General features: G+C 28.5%; 1 protein-coding gene across 1 annotated transcript in view; it reads left to right on the forward strand.

Annotated features, from left to right (window-relative positions):
* The first annotated feature begins 305 nt into the window (after window positions 1–305).
* The window catches only part of LOC119686102 (acetylcholine receptor subunit alpha-like 1), a 49152-nt gene continuing 29572 nt past the window's right edge, over window positions 306–19885 (forward strand). Inside the window, exons 1-2 of the mRNA XM_038100567.1 lie at window positions 306–347; window positions 6492–6601. Coding sequence (XP_037956495.1) covers window positions 321–347; window positions 6492–6601 — 137 coding nt within the window. The 5' untranslated portion in view covers window positions 306–320. The remainder of the gene's footprint in view (window positions 348–6491; window positions 6602–19885) is intronic.

Below are 19885 nucleotides of genomic sequence, written 5' to 3' on the forward strand. Positions count from 1 at the left end.
ACACTTAAAAATATCTAAAATTACATTAAATTGAGCACATTTCTTGCGCACTTTCTACACTTTTTTCTAACTCAAATAACAACCAAGAAGAGTCCTAAAGTGCAACTTCAAATAAAGTTTTAAGATAAATCGGTTTTCTATAAACTTGTGTGCACATAAGCTTCAATGTTAGTTTTTAGCTCAAAAGTGCTTGTACAACGAAATTACAAATTGCAATTGTATGTCCTTCTAAGGACATAAAATATGAAGTAAATTTTTATTTAATTTGGAATTAAACAGTTTTTCTTTTATCTTTTTTTCAGAACTTAAAAAATCAAATCATGACGACAAATGTGTGGGTGGAACAGGTGAGTGAAAAGATTCCTTATTACTACACATAGTTTTTCATTACTGATTCTTGGTTATTGATGATTGCAATCCAAAAAGCTATGTTATGTATCATAAAGACATCATTATTAATTTTAAGGAATATAATAAAGTTGTGCGGAATGTTCATTGTCATAAAGATTATCAGAAGTTATTTAAAATTGATAGCAAATGCTGTAGCAAAATTTTACTAACTGAAAAATGTTTTACAATAAAATTTATGAAAAAAACTTCTAAAACCTTTGAATGCATTTCAACTTAAGTCTCCAATTCCTTTAAGTGCATTGGAATTGTTGATTTTCTATCTGGTAATCGGTGCTAAATTTTTTACAGCATTTTAAAAATTGCTGGCGACTTCACTGCTCAGTGCGTGCTCAGTGGATGCCGCCATAAAACGTTAAAAAACAATCATAAAAATCGTAAAAAACAATCATAAAAATCGCGAAAAACAATCATAAAAACTATCTTAATATAAACATAACTATTTTATAGAGAAACTGTCAAGTTTTAAAAAAGGATTTCGAAAATATTTCAACTTCCTTAATTAATGTCAATTTTAACAGTTTAACAAACTTTTAACTTAACAGTCTTATGAATTCCTTTAGGAAAAGATTTAAAAAAAACTTTTTACTACAAATTGCAATCACTTAATATTTATATCAGCAAAGCATATGAAATGACAAAAAATGCCATTGGCTTTAACCAAAGCAAAACACTACTTTGAAAACTTACCCACACATCTAGGTGATGAGCTACCCAGAACTCTGGGCCAGTATGAAAGAAATAAACAGGGAGAGGAAGAATTTTTTCTGTCTGGTGTATTGGGAAGATTTCACTGGACTCAGACAAAGCAATGCACTGATCAAACCATAATCCCACTAACGGGTTTCATTATGAGTCTTTTTGACCTGAAATATCACCTACATTAACTGCAACGATCTACTAATCCCGAATGCAGATTAAGCCTCGGAGATAAAGAGACAACTAAGTATATTCTTTTTGATTGTCTTGGTCTAAGAACGCACAGAAGAAATTTGTTTTATATGGAATTTCAGTCACCAGTACAGAATAAGAACTCTTCACCAGACTTAATTCAGAGCTTTTTCCACATAGCTTTAAAGGGCTTTATGTAATTAGAAGTCAAATTGGTGCAATAGGATTCTTTTGGCTTGAGTTCCGACTGTTGAACGACTTAACGTCACTAGTTTTAATTATAATACCCACAGACTCTGAAATCATCTACGACATTTGAAGTAATTTATCTGTTATTAAAATGATCTGTTGCTATAGTTGTTGGGTGTTGAAGAATCTCCACATAATTTATAATTAAGTGTGATCGCAAACTTTATCAAAGTATGAAAAATAATGTGGTTAATGCGAGGAAAGTATAGAATAATTAAAAATTATTTAGTGCTGTTAAAAAGTAGTCTTAGATTATGTCCATGGAAAAAAGTTTACTCTTTTAATAAGAAATTGCAATTATAAAGGATGTAAAATAATAAGTTTTGCGTATCTTTTAGAGAATTTCTCCAGTAAACTATATAATGGATTTTAAACCTTAATTGGTCGACTTTTGCTATGTCTGCCAATTGATCAAAGTAAAATCTGCCAAGGAGTTAACCCTTCCTTCGCCTATGGAAAACTAAATACGATTAAACAAATGCATAACCATTTCTTCCGGGTTCTTCAAATATTCGGATTTGCGTATATTATTCGCAATAAAATTAATCGAAGACTTCGTGAGCAAAAGTCAAGGGAAATCACAAATTGAAATGGAACGTCCATCACACAAATAAACACAAATTTTTTTAGGGTTGATAGAACCGAATACGAATAGCACTTGTGTATACCAACCGAGCAACGATCTGTAAGAATGGATGTTAATTTATTATACCGAAGTTATTCTTACTTTAATTAAGAAAAGCGTCTCTTGTTTTGTGTCATATTTTCAGCCTGACATATAAAGTTTGTTCTGCTCTTCAGTCATTTTATGCTTTAGCAGCGACTTTCTAACTAATAAGAGGTTTAAAGAAGTGAATTGGAACACCCATTTTAGATTTAATTATTATACGAAAATGCAGTGCTATTTCGTGCCAGTGAGTTAACTTTAAAATTTCTGGCTTTTAATGGCTTGCTTATAATTGTAAACTTTTTTTGGCAACTGAACCTGAATCTCGTTTTCAGTTCAATTTTTTTAACCAGAATGTTATATAGCGAACGAATACAATGCAATCTGTGTCATGAAAAAATGGAGACCTTAAGAAGACGAGATGAGTAACATTTTCGTTATGGATCCACAGCTATCCCCGCAGTCGCTCAAAAGATCATTTATCCCATTATGTCCACCAATATAATAGGCGCTTTTCATATATTTTATATAGTATGATATATACTTCGTCTCCCAGATCTGCGAAAATTAATAATATGAGATGTCTGATGCCAATGCTGCTTAGGTTTTTGACCATACTTTTATCCAATGTAATTCTAAAATTTTTACTCTGTATTTTACGGCTAACTGTAAACAAGAAAACAGTAGAACGGTTGCTTTCATTTTATTCTTATGTCCGAACAATATTAATTCCATTCCAGTTGTGACAATCTCTAAATTTGCAACAACTGAATATGTTATGCAGATATAGAGACCCATATTATATTAATTTATAAAAGTGTTACCGTATAGTGGAAATACTCGAAGCTTAAAACCACCTAAAACCTTTGGAAAATCTTAAAATGTTGTTTAGTGGAAGATCTTGAAATTCATTAAGATTCTCAAAGAAGGGTACCCCTAAATTATTAAGTCGCCGCCGTGCTTAAGCTGGGCAAAGACAAAGCAGTTGAATGGCAGTTTTATCGTCTTCCCCACTGCTGCAACACGTGTAATTAAAGGCGAGATTCAATATTCTTGCATGGTTACCTAATCTACAATGTCCTATAAATAAGACAACCACAAGACTGATATCTCTAGGGAGTAAATTAATGAGAGAACTGGATTTCATTTTAATGGGACATGGTCAAATTTTATACAGATACCGGCATATCGTTGAGTTTTCTCATGTTTCATATTTAAAAAGCTTAGCATAGAATAAACTCGGTATCAGTTTGTATGATGTAAACGATCTGTCCAGATTGTTTAGATGTTTCGAGTGAAATTCTGAAGCACCCCTTCTGAGTAGCCCGTCTACTTCACAAGTGTTGAAAATATTCCTATGACTGGCACCCCTATGAACTGCGTTGACGTCTCATTTAAATGTGAGATGCTCATTTACATGTGTGGCAATCAGAAACTCTCTGATAGTATATATATATATTCCTGTTAAATATATCATTCACTTTCAGACAAGTTATAGTTTCCCTAATCCTTTCGCTTGAAAAACACTACAGTGAATCGGAAGATTTGTTTAGTTTCTGCTGCCTACACCAGTACTTGTTTTAGATTATGGATTAATTTGTGGATCTAAAGTAGGACAATAATGTAATCATTAATAAAAGCTTATTTTGTTTTTATTTTTACATATCGGTCAGTTTAATAATTAAAAATATATTTTTCTATTTAACAATTCAACTTTAACCAATTTTGCTTTAAAAATATTAAATTACAAAATTTATATACAACAAAATTTTATTATAAAATATACAAACAAATTAAAATGCATAAAAACGACAAAAAACGATTTTTTTGTTATTTATGCAAATTTAAGCAAAATGTGTTAAATTTGTTGAAATCTACTTAATTTATGAAATTCATGCATAATTGCTTAAATATGTAAATTCAATTCCCTTCTACAATTTAATTACTATTTTTGGTTTAGTTTGTTGTTTTTCCAAACAAAATTAAAAAAATATTTGGTAAAGCCTGCAGATTACAAACCATTTAGCGAAAAACATGACAAAAATACTCGAATCAGCAACAGAATTATTTTTACATAAATGTATCTAAAAATTGTGTAGATACTCGTAATTAAGCTCGCGAAAATGAGTTGTGGCAATCGTGCTTAATAGTTACTAAATAGGTATAAATAAATATTTACTATTAATTAATATTTGTTTATATAAATATTTTTAATTAATTTTTAGGTTTTGACTAAGTTTCAGTCAAAAATAAAAATATATTCGAATTCCATAAGTGAATAAATCCTTAGATACTCAATAATTGCAAATAGTTTAGCTGGTTTATTTTAATCTAATATTTCATTTTTTTAAATTTATTTTTAATTTATATATTTAATATATTAATATTATATATATTATATATTTATATTAGAAAAAGTTTAGAAAAATATAATATATACAGGATTAAACGATTGAAGTCTTACCTTTTCAAGCGGCCTTATCTTCTTTGTGTGAAATAATTTTTTATTTATTCAAATTGCAAAAATTTGTGAAAATAATCTAAATATCAAAATTCATTCACTCTAGCTCGATATGGCTACCTTTTGCCTTCATCTCGACTATGGCATTCAAACCGTTAAAAAAATCAGTTGCATGCACATCTATACTGGCATATTTTTTAGTCCTCACCGTACTCTCCAAAATAGTCCAAACGGAAAAATCCATTAGATTTAAATCTAGCGAATTCGAAAACAGTTGTGTGGACAAAATGAAGTGTGGGACATGATTTTTTAAGCATTCTTAGTTCACACGAGCTTTATGAAACCGATACCGGTCCCGACTCTTGTTGGAACGTTCATAGTCTACGACTGAAATGTTTGCGTGCCTACGACTCTTAAGCAATTTCTGAAACATTTTCTCGATTTATAGCGATTTATGGTGCAATACACAAACATTTTATTCACTTTGAAGTGTTTGAGCTCACGAACAATAGCTAGTTGTGATCTTCTACCAAATATAATACAATATTACTTTTAAATACCATTTCAATTAACTTTTGTTCTATGAGACTTAGAGGTAAATGAATTTAATTTGTATTAAATTCACGTTGTTGGCAATATCAGATTGACTGATATACCTGTGTGTAGTTGGTAACACTTCAATCGCCTTGTATTTAGTGTACTTGTTTTAACTTTGAGTGTAATTCAGACTTATCTTTCAGAGATATGAACTAAATTTGTTTAAGAGTATATTATTTATTTTTTCCTTATATATATTCGTTACATTGTCAATTATGCACATAGAGATTACACATTACACGTTTATGATACATAAAGCATTGGGTCCAATATACTTCCTTGCGGTATGTCTGATTTTATCTACACATTATACATATTTGTTTGTGTATAATACTTCCTTCATAATTTTTAGTTATTAAGTCATTCAAGAGGTAAAGTCATTTCCGAGGGTTTAATAGATTCTAAATTTGGCGATTTCTGACTAAAGATTCTCTGGCGAAATATCGATTAGTATCAAATCTATTTAATAAGCTACTTTATAATAACTATCTATAACACATTGATTGTTTACTGAATATCATTTATAGTATAGTATTTTTCATTTGCTTACAAAGTATAAATATTTTTTCAAAATAACTGGCGAATGTCGTAATTTTGGCTCAATACAACAAGTCAAGAAAATAATCAAAGTTCAAGAAGAATTTAAGATAAATAAGAAATAGAAAGAATCAATTCAATTTTAAAATATTCATAAAGCAACACAATTGTTCTACCATGAAAAAGGAGGGTTTTGAAATAATTTCCACAATCTTCGTGCATTTAATTTTTCATTCAATATAAAAACTTATAGGGATTTGCATAAACATGTCTTAGAACACAGCATTGACAAAACCAGCTTATTATTCAATAAATATTTTTAACATATCGATAATAGATTTCTTTCTTAATTTAATAGTAATGAAATGGAATTGGCGATAAACTGAGAAGGCGTGTTGGTCCAAGTTATACATCAAATTATTCAAATAATTACTTACACTTTGTATAATAAAATGTTTTCAAAATATATTATATTATTAGAATTGATAAAAATGTTATAATAGACTATGGATATAAATGTCTTATGTCAATAAATAATAATAATAACAAAACATAATAAAAATAGAATTGATCTATTAGCCTGTGAAGACATTATTTTAGAAATTGTTCCGTCGTAAAATAATATATATATAAATATCTTATTTAGCTTATTTATCTGAAATCTTTTATTTACTTTATTAGGAATGGAATGACTATAAATTAAAATGGAATCCAGATGATTATGGAGGTGTTGATACATTGCACGTGCCATCAGAACATATTTGGCTGCCGGATATTGTGCTGTATAATAAGTAAGTTTATTGAATAATATATTTAACATATTAATTCAAATTATTATTGGAATTGTGTATATGGAGTTATTAGTTCTATTTTTGCGTATATTTAATACAATTTGAAATACACGACATATTGTCCGATAAAAAAGTGTTTGAATTTCTAATCCACTGTAGTGAGTTTGCTTTCAAACAGCTGCTCTAACGTAATTTTCTTGATTAGAATGAAATTACAACCCAAAGCCTAATTAGATTTTTTTTAAATCTTTTTTTCAAATATTTGAGTTCTCATAAATTTGTTAATGTCGCCAACATTTTACAGGCTTAATTATTAGCAAAATTTGAGTACTGAAGTTTACTTGAAGCATTTGAAAATACATAAAATTTATGAAGAAAAAATATTTTAGAATCTAATATAATACGCCCTGCCGTAGTAGTGTAAATACGCGCCAAATGAGCAAATGTCGCCTGATAACAGGCATTACAAGAACTCTTAAAATACCTCCATAAATAAAGAAACCAAAATATAAAAGCTAACAAAATAAATGGAACCAAAACTAAATGATATTGACACCAGCCAACAATGAACAGCAGCAGCTACCCCAGCTACCCAAGCAAAAACTCCCAACCATGATACTACGAGTGAGTATCTTACTGCAGCTGATGAAGAGCAGCGGATGGCAGTGAAGAAGCAGAAGAAGTGAATGGTGGAGAAGTGAGGGAATGGATCCCCTTATGTCACACTCCTGCAATACTTAACGCACTTGAAGCGCAATTTTAATACTGGCACTTGTACTTTAGCGGCTTTGTATTATCCTTATGTCCTTTTTCTCTTTCGCCATCTCAACTTTTTTAATGTTCGGTGCCTTCTACGATACGAGCTTGAAGACGAGGATTTTTCTGCTTTTGTTTTGCTTTGTTGAGGCGTTTCAGCGTCATAAAAACTTGTAATTTATTGCTTGAAAAAAGCTTAAATTTCATTTGCCAACAACAAAAGGAAACTGTATCCGGATCCGAGTCCGTAAAAGCTGGGAGTTGACTGGGGTGTGATGTGGCAAAAACAGCACAAAATGTTCCCAGTTAAGAAAACAAAGAAATAAAAATTGCGACAAAGCACTTCGTTTGCTGAAAGTCGACTGGATGCTGTGTATAGTCTGAATTCCAACTTTTTATTCTGATTTAATTTTTGTCCTGTATTTTCGCTATATTTTCTTATATTTTTTAGTTATTTGTTTTTTTTTTATTTATTTATTTTTTTTTTTGTTTTGTTTCTGTGGTAAGGATAGACTTCGTATAAATTGTAACCAAATAATGAAGCCATATATTAAAATTAGTGCAAATAAAATGCCTGGGAATGAACAATGTTTTCCCATTTGTGGAATGAGCCAAAATTGTTAAGCAGATTTGTGTATTGTTAACGAAAACGCAATTTAAATTTAATACGATAATTGCAGGATTTTCGTAAATTATCCTTTTTAAAATATTTCTGTAAATTTTATGTAATTTAACTAATTCTCTGTTTTATGTTTGCTTTTAAAATTTTTTGATATCTCAAATTTGGTGTAATTTTCTTAAGTGTTAGAGATGGAATTGGTAATAAAAAAAAACTTTAATAAATTGGGAAGAATTTTTATTTGATTCATATGAATTTCATAAAATTTCATATAATATCTAATGTGTCATTAAAATTTTTCCATGTGCATATGGTTTTTTTGTTAAGAAGTAGTTATATCTTCAAATGAAAAATTGTTTGATTTATTATCTGAAATATAATGCCGATTAAATTTAAGGTTGCTTTCAATGACTGTCAATGGCTGTCAAAATTAAAGGGAAAGGAGAGAAAAAACACTATGCCTGTTATATTATTCTATTCTATTATTCAACTGTTCTTTTATTGCCTGCTCCTAGGCAGTGAGAAACTATCTTAATATATTCATTAACCGAGTTCAACTTTTAATTGAATTGACAAAGCGGTTCTTCGATTTGAAATAGGAATATCTTTACGAAAGATTTCTAAGACATAGTATGCATTTAGCTGTTATAATTCCTCTTCTGGAACTACTCAAAGACAAAATGTCTCTTAAAAACAAATATCTCTTAAATCTGGACAGAACATAATTTAAGTTACTTCATTTAATTTAAATTATTGGAGTGATGACATTCATTGCCTTTTAAATAAACGTAAGGTGCGGTATACAGACTATGTGCGGGTGACACAGAAACATCCTGACGTATTTTTGAAGAACATCCACTTTTTAATAATATAAAGGAAAAAGTTACCACAAAGAATATGTCCATAAATTAAAACTTTTTTGAATAAAGCATAAGTGAAAGACATACTTCAGTGATTATGAATAGAGCATGGATACAACACTTTTTCAATAGTCGCAGTGTTACAATCACCTAATGAGACTAATAAAACTGCCATATCCCAAACTGTAGTAGCCGTAAGTGCAAGTTTTCCATATCTCTTTCGTGATGGGATACTACTTGGATCTAGAATCGAAATTTTTATTCACACAATTAGTTCTATCATACGAGTAATATCTTGATTTCAAAATTCTACATATTTTAATTCATACAATAATTATGACTTTAACACTTAGTTCTGCTTAAAAACAAATTGACTATAACTTTTTGTAATTTATATTCAATATCTCTAATATCTATGTATTGCATATATAAATTGTAATTACAACCTATTGTCTGAAATGAATTAAGCAATTTTTGTCCAATGTTCTATATCTACTTAATAGAAAGAAAAAGATTTTAGAATTTAAACTATATATCTAATGAGTTGACAAAGCCTGTACCCATTAGGGACTTCTACAACGTTTTTATTAGAACTTAAATCAAACACGACCACACAGTTTGAAGTACAGTTCTTTATTGAATTATTATTTTTGGGTTCTTACTCTACCATGAACTTAGTAATTTGATTCTTGTGTTAGTACGTCGGCAAGCACTAACACAGCAGAGTAGCATGCAAACACTTTATTATCTCAGTAGAGTGAGGTTTCATATTGCAGCAGTCTGGCTGCTTAGATATGGTAAAGTCGGTGATGGGATGGTGCTGCATGGGCATATTCACAGCACTATACGTTAGCCATACAATATTATTTATATGCACATTAATATGCATTTATACAATTATATATGAATTATATATAATAATTATATACATATATATATAATATATATATATATATTATATATATAATAATTATATACAATTATTATATGAATAGAATTATATGTATGACAAGTCTATACATGCTATACTTCGCTTATAGAAAGATATATAGTATATATACAATATCAATATCAATATATAGTATATCAATATTTAGTATCAATATATAGTATATAGTTGTTTACAACAACAAATTTAATTCTAATGTATTAATTTTGATAATAACTAGTGCCAGTACTGTCAATAATATCACTTTGATCACATCTATTGCTACTATTAAAAAGCAATGTATTATATTATGTCCTATTATAGTATTAAGATTTTATCTACTGCTACTATTTAAAACCAGTGTATTTCTTTAGAAAATATTAAGGGAAAGGAAAATTAATTAAGGGCATGGCTATAAGGGAAAATTTCAAGAGACAATATTTGTTGTGTATTATTGGAGAATACTAAAGTATAAAATGACTATTCTTATATTACATCACGCAGTTTTGACGGAGAACTATTATGCTACTCTATAATTTAAAATGCTTTGAGATCAATTTTTAATCATAACAATAAATTTTACAACTCTTAATAGAGAATAGATTGTGTCTTCTTATATTACTCAAAGCTATTCTGTTATCAATATTTAATAGGAATCCACTATAAACAGCTTAGTTTGTTTGTGATATATTTCAACCTGTAGCGCAGGTCTATCCAATATGACAAAATATCATCTTTGCATACAAAAAGACGAAATGTCTAATTGTATTCTTTGTGGCTGTGTAGATTTGCTCTCGCACAGTGTTAAAAAAATCTTACCTCAGACTGTTATTAGAAATTTTTTAACGAAAGTTATTCTAGACTTCACACGTAAGGCGGATTACGTTCTGATCGTTTATGGACTTCTGTATTTAATTGTTTTATTTATTAAATGAAAAGTTGAACATCAAAGTGCAATATACCAATCATAAGAGTGTGTGTTAAAACTTTGGACTATATTTCGTAAAATCGTTTAAATGCTAATATGGAAACCAAATAGTTTGTCATCCACTCATTTATCCATATAAATTAGTCAACCTAATCCATCGAAGTATCACAAACTATAGCAGATGATGTTGTATATTTATACAATATATTTTTTTTATATTTCAAATTCGCCTTTCTGACACATTATTTTGTTAATATATGCATGAAATATTTATAAATTTTTTATTAAAAACTTTTTATAGCTTCAATATATTTTTTTGGTTGGGTAATATGTTCACATCTGTAAAAATTTAAAAATCAAAAATTTATATTAAATTTGCATAGATTTCAGAAGTTATTTGTTATTTGCATGTCAATAGTAATATCCAGTGCATGGTGCATGTCATAAAAAATTAATATGTTACTAATACGTGCTGTAGGATGTCAGATAATAGACAACACTATTGTATATACATTTATATGAATTTTAAAAAACAAAAGAAAACTATTGATATTATTTTTATCTCTCTATACAATGGTATTGATGCGCTTGTTCAATTATTAAAACAATGCAGCACATATGAGCTAAATACATAATCAATTTCATATAATACTCGTAGTCAAAGATATTTCAGTTATAATAAAACAAATAAATAATAACAATTTTATTACGAATACAATATAAATAAGTAAAACAATAACAAAATAATGTACATATACAGCATAAGCTGGAAGAAAAAAGGAAATGCAGTTTTTTTCAGTTTGGAATCAGTTTTAACTAGCAACGCCAATAAAACTGTTTTTAACTATAGTTTTTATTTAATTGGTATAGAAATTTAAAATATACTTTTTGTGTCATCACCAAAGATACTTTTATTATAAATGAGAGGTATAGGCTGGTAGAGACTAATAGAAAATCAAATTATTATAGAATTATAGACTTGTAGATTTAATATATAAATATATTCGATTATTATGCAATAAATGGAACAGTTATTATGATCCTATAATTTACTTTCGTATATAATTATTCATAATATCATGTTATAAATATAATTAGTGTAAACTTTCAATAAAAAATTTAAATATTAATGTAGCTTACCAACGATGGGAACCGTATGCTTTAGGTCTCTTGGTTATTAAAATGTCAAAAATCCTTTTTTACATTGATTCTGATAAAGATAGATCTCTATCAGAGAACTGCAACGAGAACTCAACACTTGCATCATTGACTGTGTTTCATGAACTGTCAACTGGTATTCCAAATCACCTCATAACGTAATAAGAGGTGGACGTTTTTCCTTGCTTGCAAGATTTGACGGAGCGCATCGGTTATTATTTTAGTTCAACTGTCGGTTTTGAGCATTCCCATTTTGTGGGATTTTATTTTAAAGGTTTTGATCTCCTAGATCAGGTGAAGAGTTGACTTTCCACTTTTTTGAAATTTCTCATAAAATCTAAGTAAACTATATTTAACATAATTAAAGCATATAATTCAAAATACAAATTGTCTTAGTGTACTTTTAGGATTAATTATCAATCCTAAATTAATCCTACGTCACTTCAGGGTGACAATTACAGGATGACAGCTGATACAAAAACAAAATGTTCAAATCCAGAAATTTTCTTTATTTAATTCTGGGTGGTTATTATCCAGTTGACACGGTTTTCTCACTGCACTTCAATGTTAAGCTTCACTGCACGGCTCGTGTTTTCTATAGCAGTATGGTTCATATATCCACTTTTGTTTAAAAGTCAAAAAATAAGTACTTCATTTATTCACACTAAAGTATCCTTCTGTACTTAATGATAGGATTGCCAAGATATGAGTTTATTCTCTTTTGTGTTAAACAGCAAAACAAAAAGAACATCCCCTTATTACATTATTTACGAAAACCATTCGTACATTTAACTGGTCAAAACCCAACTTCTATTGATATTATGCCTATGTCCATTTCTCAATTAAATTGAAAAGCAATATTTGGTACATGACAGTCCTTAAAGTGGTTTGGCAAAACCTTCACGCACATTTAAAGTTGGTACGGATCTCCAAATACAAGAAAATTCTTTACTAACTGAAAAGCCGAATAATTGGCCAGAAGTGGCACCTGACTTGTTATAATGTGCACCAAATGTAATTTTATCGTGTGTGTCACTTAGGTAGTAAATTTCTAGCTACTATAAATAACTTCTATAACTTAGCAGATTGTATAGTAATTAGAACTCAGTATATAATTTCCGCAATATACATATTAAACTAATTCATATTCACATGTGTTCAACTTTCAGATGCCTTTATAAATTATTTACACTGCATAGTAAATGAGAATTGTAATGTTGAATACGTAAAAGCTTTTGAATTACAATTACAATCACAATCACTTTAAAAATTTTTATAACATATTAGTAATGTTAGAATAGATGTTTGATTTTAATTTACGTTACAATATCAATTTTATTATTTCATTTTATTATATATATATTAGTTTACTATTGTATTTCTCATTATATACTAAATCCTAATACAATTGTTTATACCAAAAATTTTTCTTTTCGTGGAAAAATAGTTTTATCTTAATTAACACATCACTTTTGTTACATTTAATATGTTAATGAAATGTTTAGTCTCTTACGGTTAACTAAATCATTATAGGACACATCTACAGTTACAGATTAATAAAAAAAGTACATGTTTAGCACATCTGCTACTAAAAAGATTAATAATAGATAAGTACCGGAAATCAACCAGTTAGTAGTGAATTATATTGTACAAATGTGACTACAATTTAATCGATGGCTTTTTTAAAACATAAAATAAAGTCGTGTACACTTTTGAGTCTAAAGAAACTTCTTTAAAAATTTCTTCGCATAGATGCTATAAGAAACTAAAATCTGCCAAGCTGTATGGTACACCAAAAATTCAATTAATAAAAAAACATAAAATAAATTTTTGTTGTTGTAGTTCGAGAAACCTAAAAGCCAATATTGTTAAGTTTTAATTTAAAGCTGAAGCATTTATTGCAATAATTGAAATTGTAATTTTTTAACCACTGTTGCCAGTTCTGAGCATCGGTATCGATGCCCAACTTAGGAGATTTTTTGTGTACCTGTATTGTTCCAAATCACATACTGTATATCGTTAAGAATCTTCAGCACCTCCGACGAGATACTATATGTGAGATGTATTTGAAGTGTTCGAAAATTAAGTCTGATGTCATCTTCGAAAAACGTGCTCGATTTTACGATATTTGTGTCTTTCAATGTCTAAATTTATTTATACATGTCTAATTATTATTCTCTACATTTAGGTTGGTTTCAAAACTTGAGTTGACTTAAAAACATTTCTATCAAGTAAAAGAATGAGAAGTTGGCCAAAAGTGACAGCCGACCTACTATAATGTGAATTAAATTAGATATTGAAATAGTTTTAACATTGATTAAGCTCTTCGTTTTTTATATTTCTAGACCATCACATTTTCAAGCCAATTTTCAAGGTAACTTTATGAAACTTTTGTGATTTCAACTGGTTTTAGCTTAAATGCATTTGCTTATTGATGTTGGTCACCATTTTTCAGGTCTTTAAATCTTTATTAATTACTTCTTCCAAATTATTATATCAGATTTATTATATGTAAGATACAAGATTGTTTTTAAATGTTGAGCTTTATCAGATGAAATTATCAACATAATCTGAAATGAGATAATTCTATAGTCCTCATTAGTATGTGTGAAACTTAGACAATTTGTATATAGAACGCAATTAAAAAACCAAAAACAAAATCAATCACTTCAATTAATTTAAAAAACGAAATGGTCAACTTATTTCAAAAAATAGTGATATTTCGATTTAATGTAATAAATAAATCCAATATAAACATACAATACAATTAGTTTTAACTTTAGTTTGAATGTTATGCAGTCGGCACTTTTTCGCTTCTACAATAAAATATTTTACGCTCTCATAAAATTCTATAAACAAATAAATTTCCATATGCTTAACAAATTTTGTGTTACATTCAAGCACTAATTTTAAAAAATTTTTTTGCAAAAAAACAGACATAACAGCATTGCCACATTTTATAGTGTAATTTTTATTTTATTGTTTCCATGGAACGTCAATGTGGAATTGTGTTGCCTGAATGGCTGTGCAACTGCATTGCTATTAAAAATTTATACATCGGTACATACAAATATATCTACCATATATATAGTATATATATATTTATACTCATATATATGGACCTGCTGTATACGTTAAGAGAAAATTTCGACATAAATTTTATTCAAAAATGACTGCATACTTTTCGGTGAAACAAATTGGCCAAAGTGTTAAGCAAACAAAAAGTGCGTGCTTATGTCCAAAACGCGATGAATTATAGCATTTTTGTGCTATTTCAGTTTAAACAAATTTTTCACATTGTTTATTTTTGCTATTGATCAGCTGGAAAGTTACCAGTTTTGATGAAAAAAATTAATAAAATCCTTTAATACATTGCGTAGATTGTATTACAGCACTCTTGATGCAAATAAATGTTGGATATATATATATATATATTGATGAATTTATTAACAATATAAATTTTCTTTGTATAAAAATGTTTCATTAAATAATCCTTATAATGTGAAATTCCTTTACAAAAAACATTTTATTGTACATAACATACTTAAAAGGAAATGTAAATAGTTAAGTGCACTTTGACGCTGTTTTGTGTTAGTATTTCGATGCCAAATGTGCTGAATTTGCCAAAAGTGCATATTAAAAACTTTGTGCATATATAATGCAATACTGCAACACATAAAGGCAACTGTTTCGTGTGCATAAGCAATTCCAAAATTTGTTTATAAATTTTCGGTTAAACGCATTTAGCAACCGAAATACCGTAACAACAGCCTGCATTTTATTGCTACAACCGCGGTAAAAGCGGCAAAAGCAGCAATTGCTACTCATTGCAGCTAAGACGATTAGAGAAATTGCAATTGTTGTTGTTGTACTTGTTGTTGTTTAGTTGCTGTTGTTGCTTTCACACTGCCATCATTGCTGTATTGCTTGACAATTGTGCCTTCCGCTCTTTTGTGCATTTCAAATGCCACCAAATACAATGGCGTGAAAATGTAATGCCATACCGCACAATATTAGTACTAGAGTTTAGGCAGGTTTTGTTGACAGCTGCAATAAAACTGCAATTGGCACGGTGTACAATTTTTCAAAAGGATTATGTCAGATCATAACATGCCTATTTGTCAAACACAAAATGAATTTTCAATACCAGGATTCAGCGAAATTTGTGCAATTGAGGGAAGGTTATTTGGCTTCACTTATGAAGTCAACTGAGTCTTGTGATTATAATCATAGTAACAACATATCAGTACTATTTTTAAAAATAACCCAGAAAGTTTTAATAAATGAGATACAATTATGTTATATTTGACAGATGAAATGATTGTTAATTTCCGTAATTTCAAAGTAATTAAATATTTGTTAAACTTAATTAAATTATAATCTATCTAATGAAAAAAACTGTTTTAAGCACTGCTAACATTACTGTTAATGTGAGATGTTGTAATATGAGATTACTTCACAATATAAAATATATCACATATAATAATGAACAGACACATAGCGTCATGTGTGACTTCGGATCTATATTATGAGGCACTTTTCCTTGGCAGGCGAAAAGCATCGAAAACCAACAAATAACCATTTTAACCTAAGAACATCACTTATGAGAAAAAGTAGAACGTATAGAAGAGGAGCTTCAAGAACTTTAAATCTGAGTCTTGAAAAAATAGAAGAAAAGCAAAGAGTATTCAAAAGCGTCATCGTCTTTAAGCAAAATAGACATCAGCTGTTACTAGTGAAGTCAAGACGAGACTTTTGTGAGTTTACAGCCTTTCCACTAAATTCGTGTGAAACCAATCAGGTCGTCAACCATGGTCATGTCTCCATTTATTTGATTCCGGTTGAAACCAACTCTCAATAACTAATCACGGAACAGACTTATGCAACCTGACAAATAATTGCAATTGTAGAAGGGTCCTCATTAAAAATGATTCTAGTAAATTATTTTACAATTTCAATGCCTGTACGCTAGACAGGAACCAATTGAAGGATATTGTTTTGCTATACTTTAAAAATTTAATTTTTTTTCAAAATGATTACATTCACCACACCTTACATTTTCAATAATAATCACAAATTAAGTTAAAAAGTTTTCCTGTTCTCTACTACATCAGAACGAGTATAAGAGCTATATACACCGCCATAGATAAAATATAAAGTGATATACTAAATAAGTTTTAAGTATAGTACTTTGTCTTCTTTCTTTAAATTCCCATTTTGAAATGTAATACATGTTGCCCAATCGCTGTCTTCTTAGCGACAATCGGTGCATTGTCTTGATAAGATAATCGTTTCTTTGCCAAAAAAGAAGTTTCTCAATTAATATGACGAACTTATTTAATTAAAGATATGTAAACTATATCGGTTACTGCATGAAGCTTTTCGATATAGTCCATCAGAAACATATCCTTCTATATAATTAGATAGCAAGATCACGATAACAAGACTATAAGCAATTATCAAATATTATTACTTATAACTTACTCTTGTAACAATATAGATTTTCTGGTTTGACTTTGACTTCTAGAGTATGGTGACGAATCCATATTTTATCAACAGTTAAAAACAGAGTCTCACAAATATTTATACGGGTAAGTTTTTAATGTTTAGTCACCAAACGTATCTCTCAAAGCGTGAAAGCCTTTTAGTGTATAAATTCTTATTATTAATACTTCCTTAATTATACTTCGATAAAATGTTTGTCGAAATATACTTTAATTGAAACTATTGTTCTAAATTAACCATCTACATTAAGATAGTTGATGTTCTCTTCACTAGGAAAGTTAACTTGATTTAATTTGAAATTAAATTAAAAGTTAAAAAGAAAGATTAAAAAGAAACTAAGGAATCATTTCCATTCTATTTGTACTTCCACAATTTTCACTATATTTTACGTGCCACATTTTTTATTTAAAATTATATCTAAAATAAATTTTAATATATAAAATTGGTTAGCATAATTTTAGGCGTTCAACAAGGTCTTGCAGCTTTATAATTGTTTATGACAGTTGTTGCTAAAGTAGGTATTTTTTACTCATATAAAAAATTATTTAAATATATTTTTGTTTATATGTAGGTCCAAGCAAATACATTTTTCTAGTTTTATTGCCATTGGGGGCGGAATACTATGCTTAATGTATTTTATTTGCTTTTATATTTATTTTAATTCAAATCCATTTCGATTGCAATGTATTCCATTTATTTTGATTTCGTTTTAGCGCTAATTGAAAATAAATTGCATATTTCTAATAGCTTAAAATATTCTAAAACACAACCGCAAATTTTGACAAATTTTATTTTAATTAAATATAAACATTCCCTCCAGACAAAGCCAATTTGTAGACCACATTGCACTATTTTTTTTTAATTTCATTTCTATAATATTATTGAATTAGGTAGCCATATAGATTAAAGTCATTAGATTCATGAATTTTCACTAATATTATTAGGTTTTTCTGTTCTTATTTAAAAAAAAAATTCAAATCACGTTGTTTCATTAGTTTATTACACATATATGATTTGTCAAATAATCACATATTTAGTATCATAATACTCTGGTATCTAACTCTACTACCAATATTGTACATCACTGTAAACTGAATTACTATTTCTTCTAATACTTGTAATGATATAAAAATTAAATTAAACTAATGGGTATGACTCTTGGTAAATTTGATCATTTAAATTTAGTATTCAATTTTTTAAAAATCTATTCCCCCTTTTTATAAGCATTAATCTTTCAATTAAAGAACGATAATTATAGTTGTTTTAATGAATATTATCCATCTAACTTTTATAAATATATTTTGTGTTCCTTTTTTAAAAATGTTAACTTACGATTCTTAATTTCTTACTTTATAACACTTTTCGTCGTCTTAGAGTGTGAATCGTAAAGCGATTCTTCATTTAATCTTTAATGTTATCATTTTCACTTGATTAGTTTAGAATTAAAATAAAAATAAGGAGGGTATTGTGTACCAACGGAGCGTGGCACTACAACCACGGCAGATCTTTTAACTTCCTTATTGGCCATAACTAAACAGAAGATACAAAATTTTTAAAATCAGATTGAAATGGAAACTTAAGGTTTAGAAATCATCAGATCCAATCCAAAGAGTCACAAAGTAGAAGTCTAGAACTATCCCTCTAAACGGAGCCTATATTTTATCTTCTGGAACAAAGAAATCTTGCTGTAATGATAATGCAGATCGTGATAATCGATCAAATAACCTGGCTTTGTTTTACTAAGAAAGAATGCCTCACTGTAGTCATAAGAAGGCACCAATTACTTATTTGAGAAATTGCCCGAAATATCACTTTATTAGAAACATCTTTCATTTACAAACTTCTTTTTTTATCCAAAGCAGTTGTGTCCAATTTTTTTCTCAAAAAGGCACCTGACCATTAAACTGAATGGCCTATTCGATTCTATCAAGTTTTTTCGCGGATTCATTGATATAGGTGACTTATTAATGGTTAAAACTCTGTTTAATATTTTTAATTGAATATATTTATATTTTAAAATGTGAAACTTATCGTTCATTTATACAAAACAAAAACAAAATTATACGTTTTTTGTATTTATAGTATATTAAAAACTCCAGCTTTAACATTTACTTCGAAAAATAGGGATATTTCGAGTTATTGTACTACATATTTACTATTTATTTATTTGTGAGTTAACACTAAAATTAATTTCAAAGTTAACTAAGAGTAAGAAACTGGACCAATAAGTCCTTCGCCCTGATTTTTGTACTATTATAATAGTATAGTAGTACCAGCACAACTGTGCCTTTTTTGTATATAATTTCATAATTTTGATGATCACTTATTTAAAATTTTTTAATAAAAAATTCCCTAGAATAATTTATTTACTTTAATATACATAAAAAAGTTCCGCATATACAAAATAAATTTTCTTTGAAATTGATATTACATGGGAGACTAATAATGAAAATAATATGAAACGTAACTGAAGTTACAGCAAAGTTCAGTTGTTATTAAGACCATTAATGGCTGATGGTACATGGGATGA

Source organism: Teleopsis dalmanni, chromosome 2, assembly GCF_002237135.1.
Source record: "Teleopsis dalmanni isolate 2A chromosome 2, ASM223713v2, whole genome shotgun sequence".
NCBI classification, from domain to species: Eukaryota; Metazoa; Arthropoda; class Insecta; order Diptera; family Diopsidae; genus Teleopsis; species Teleopsis dalmanni.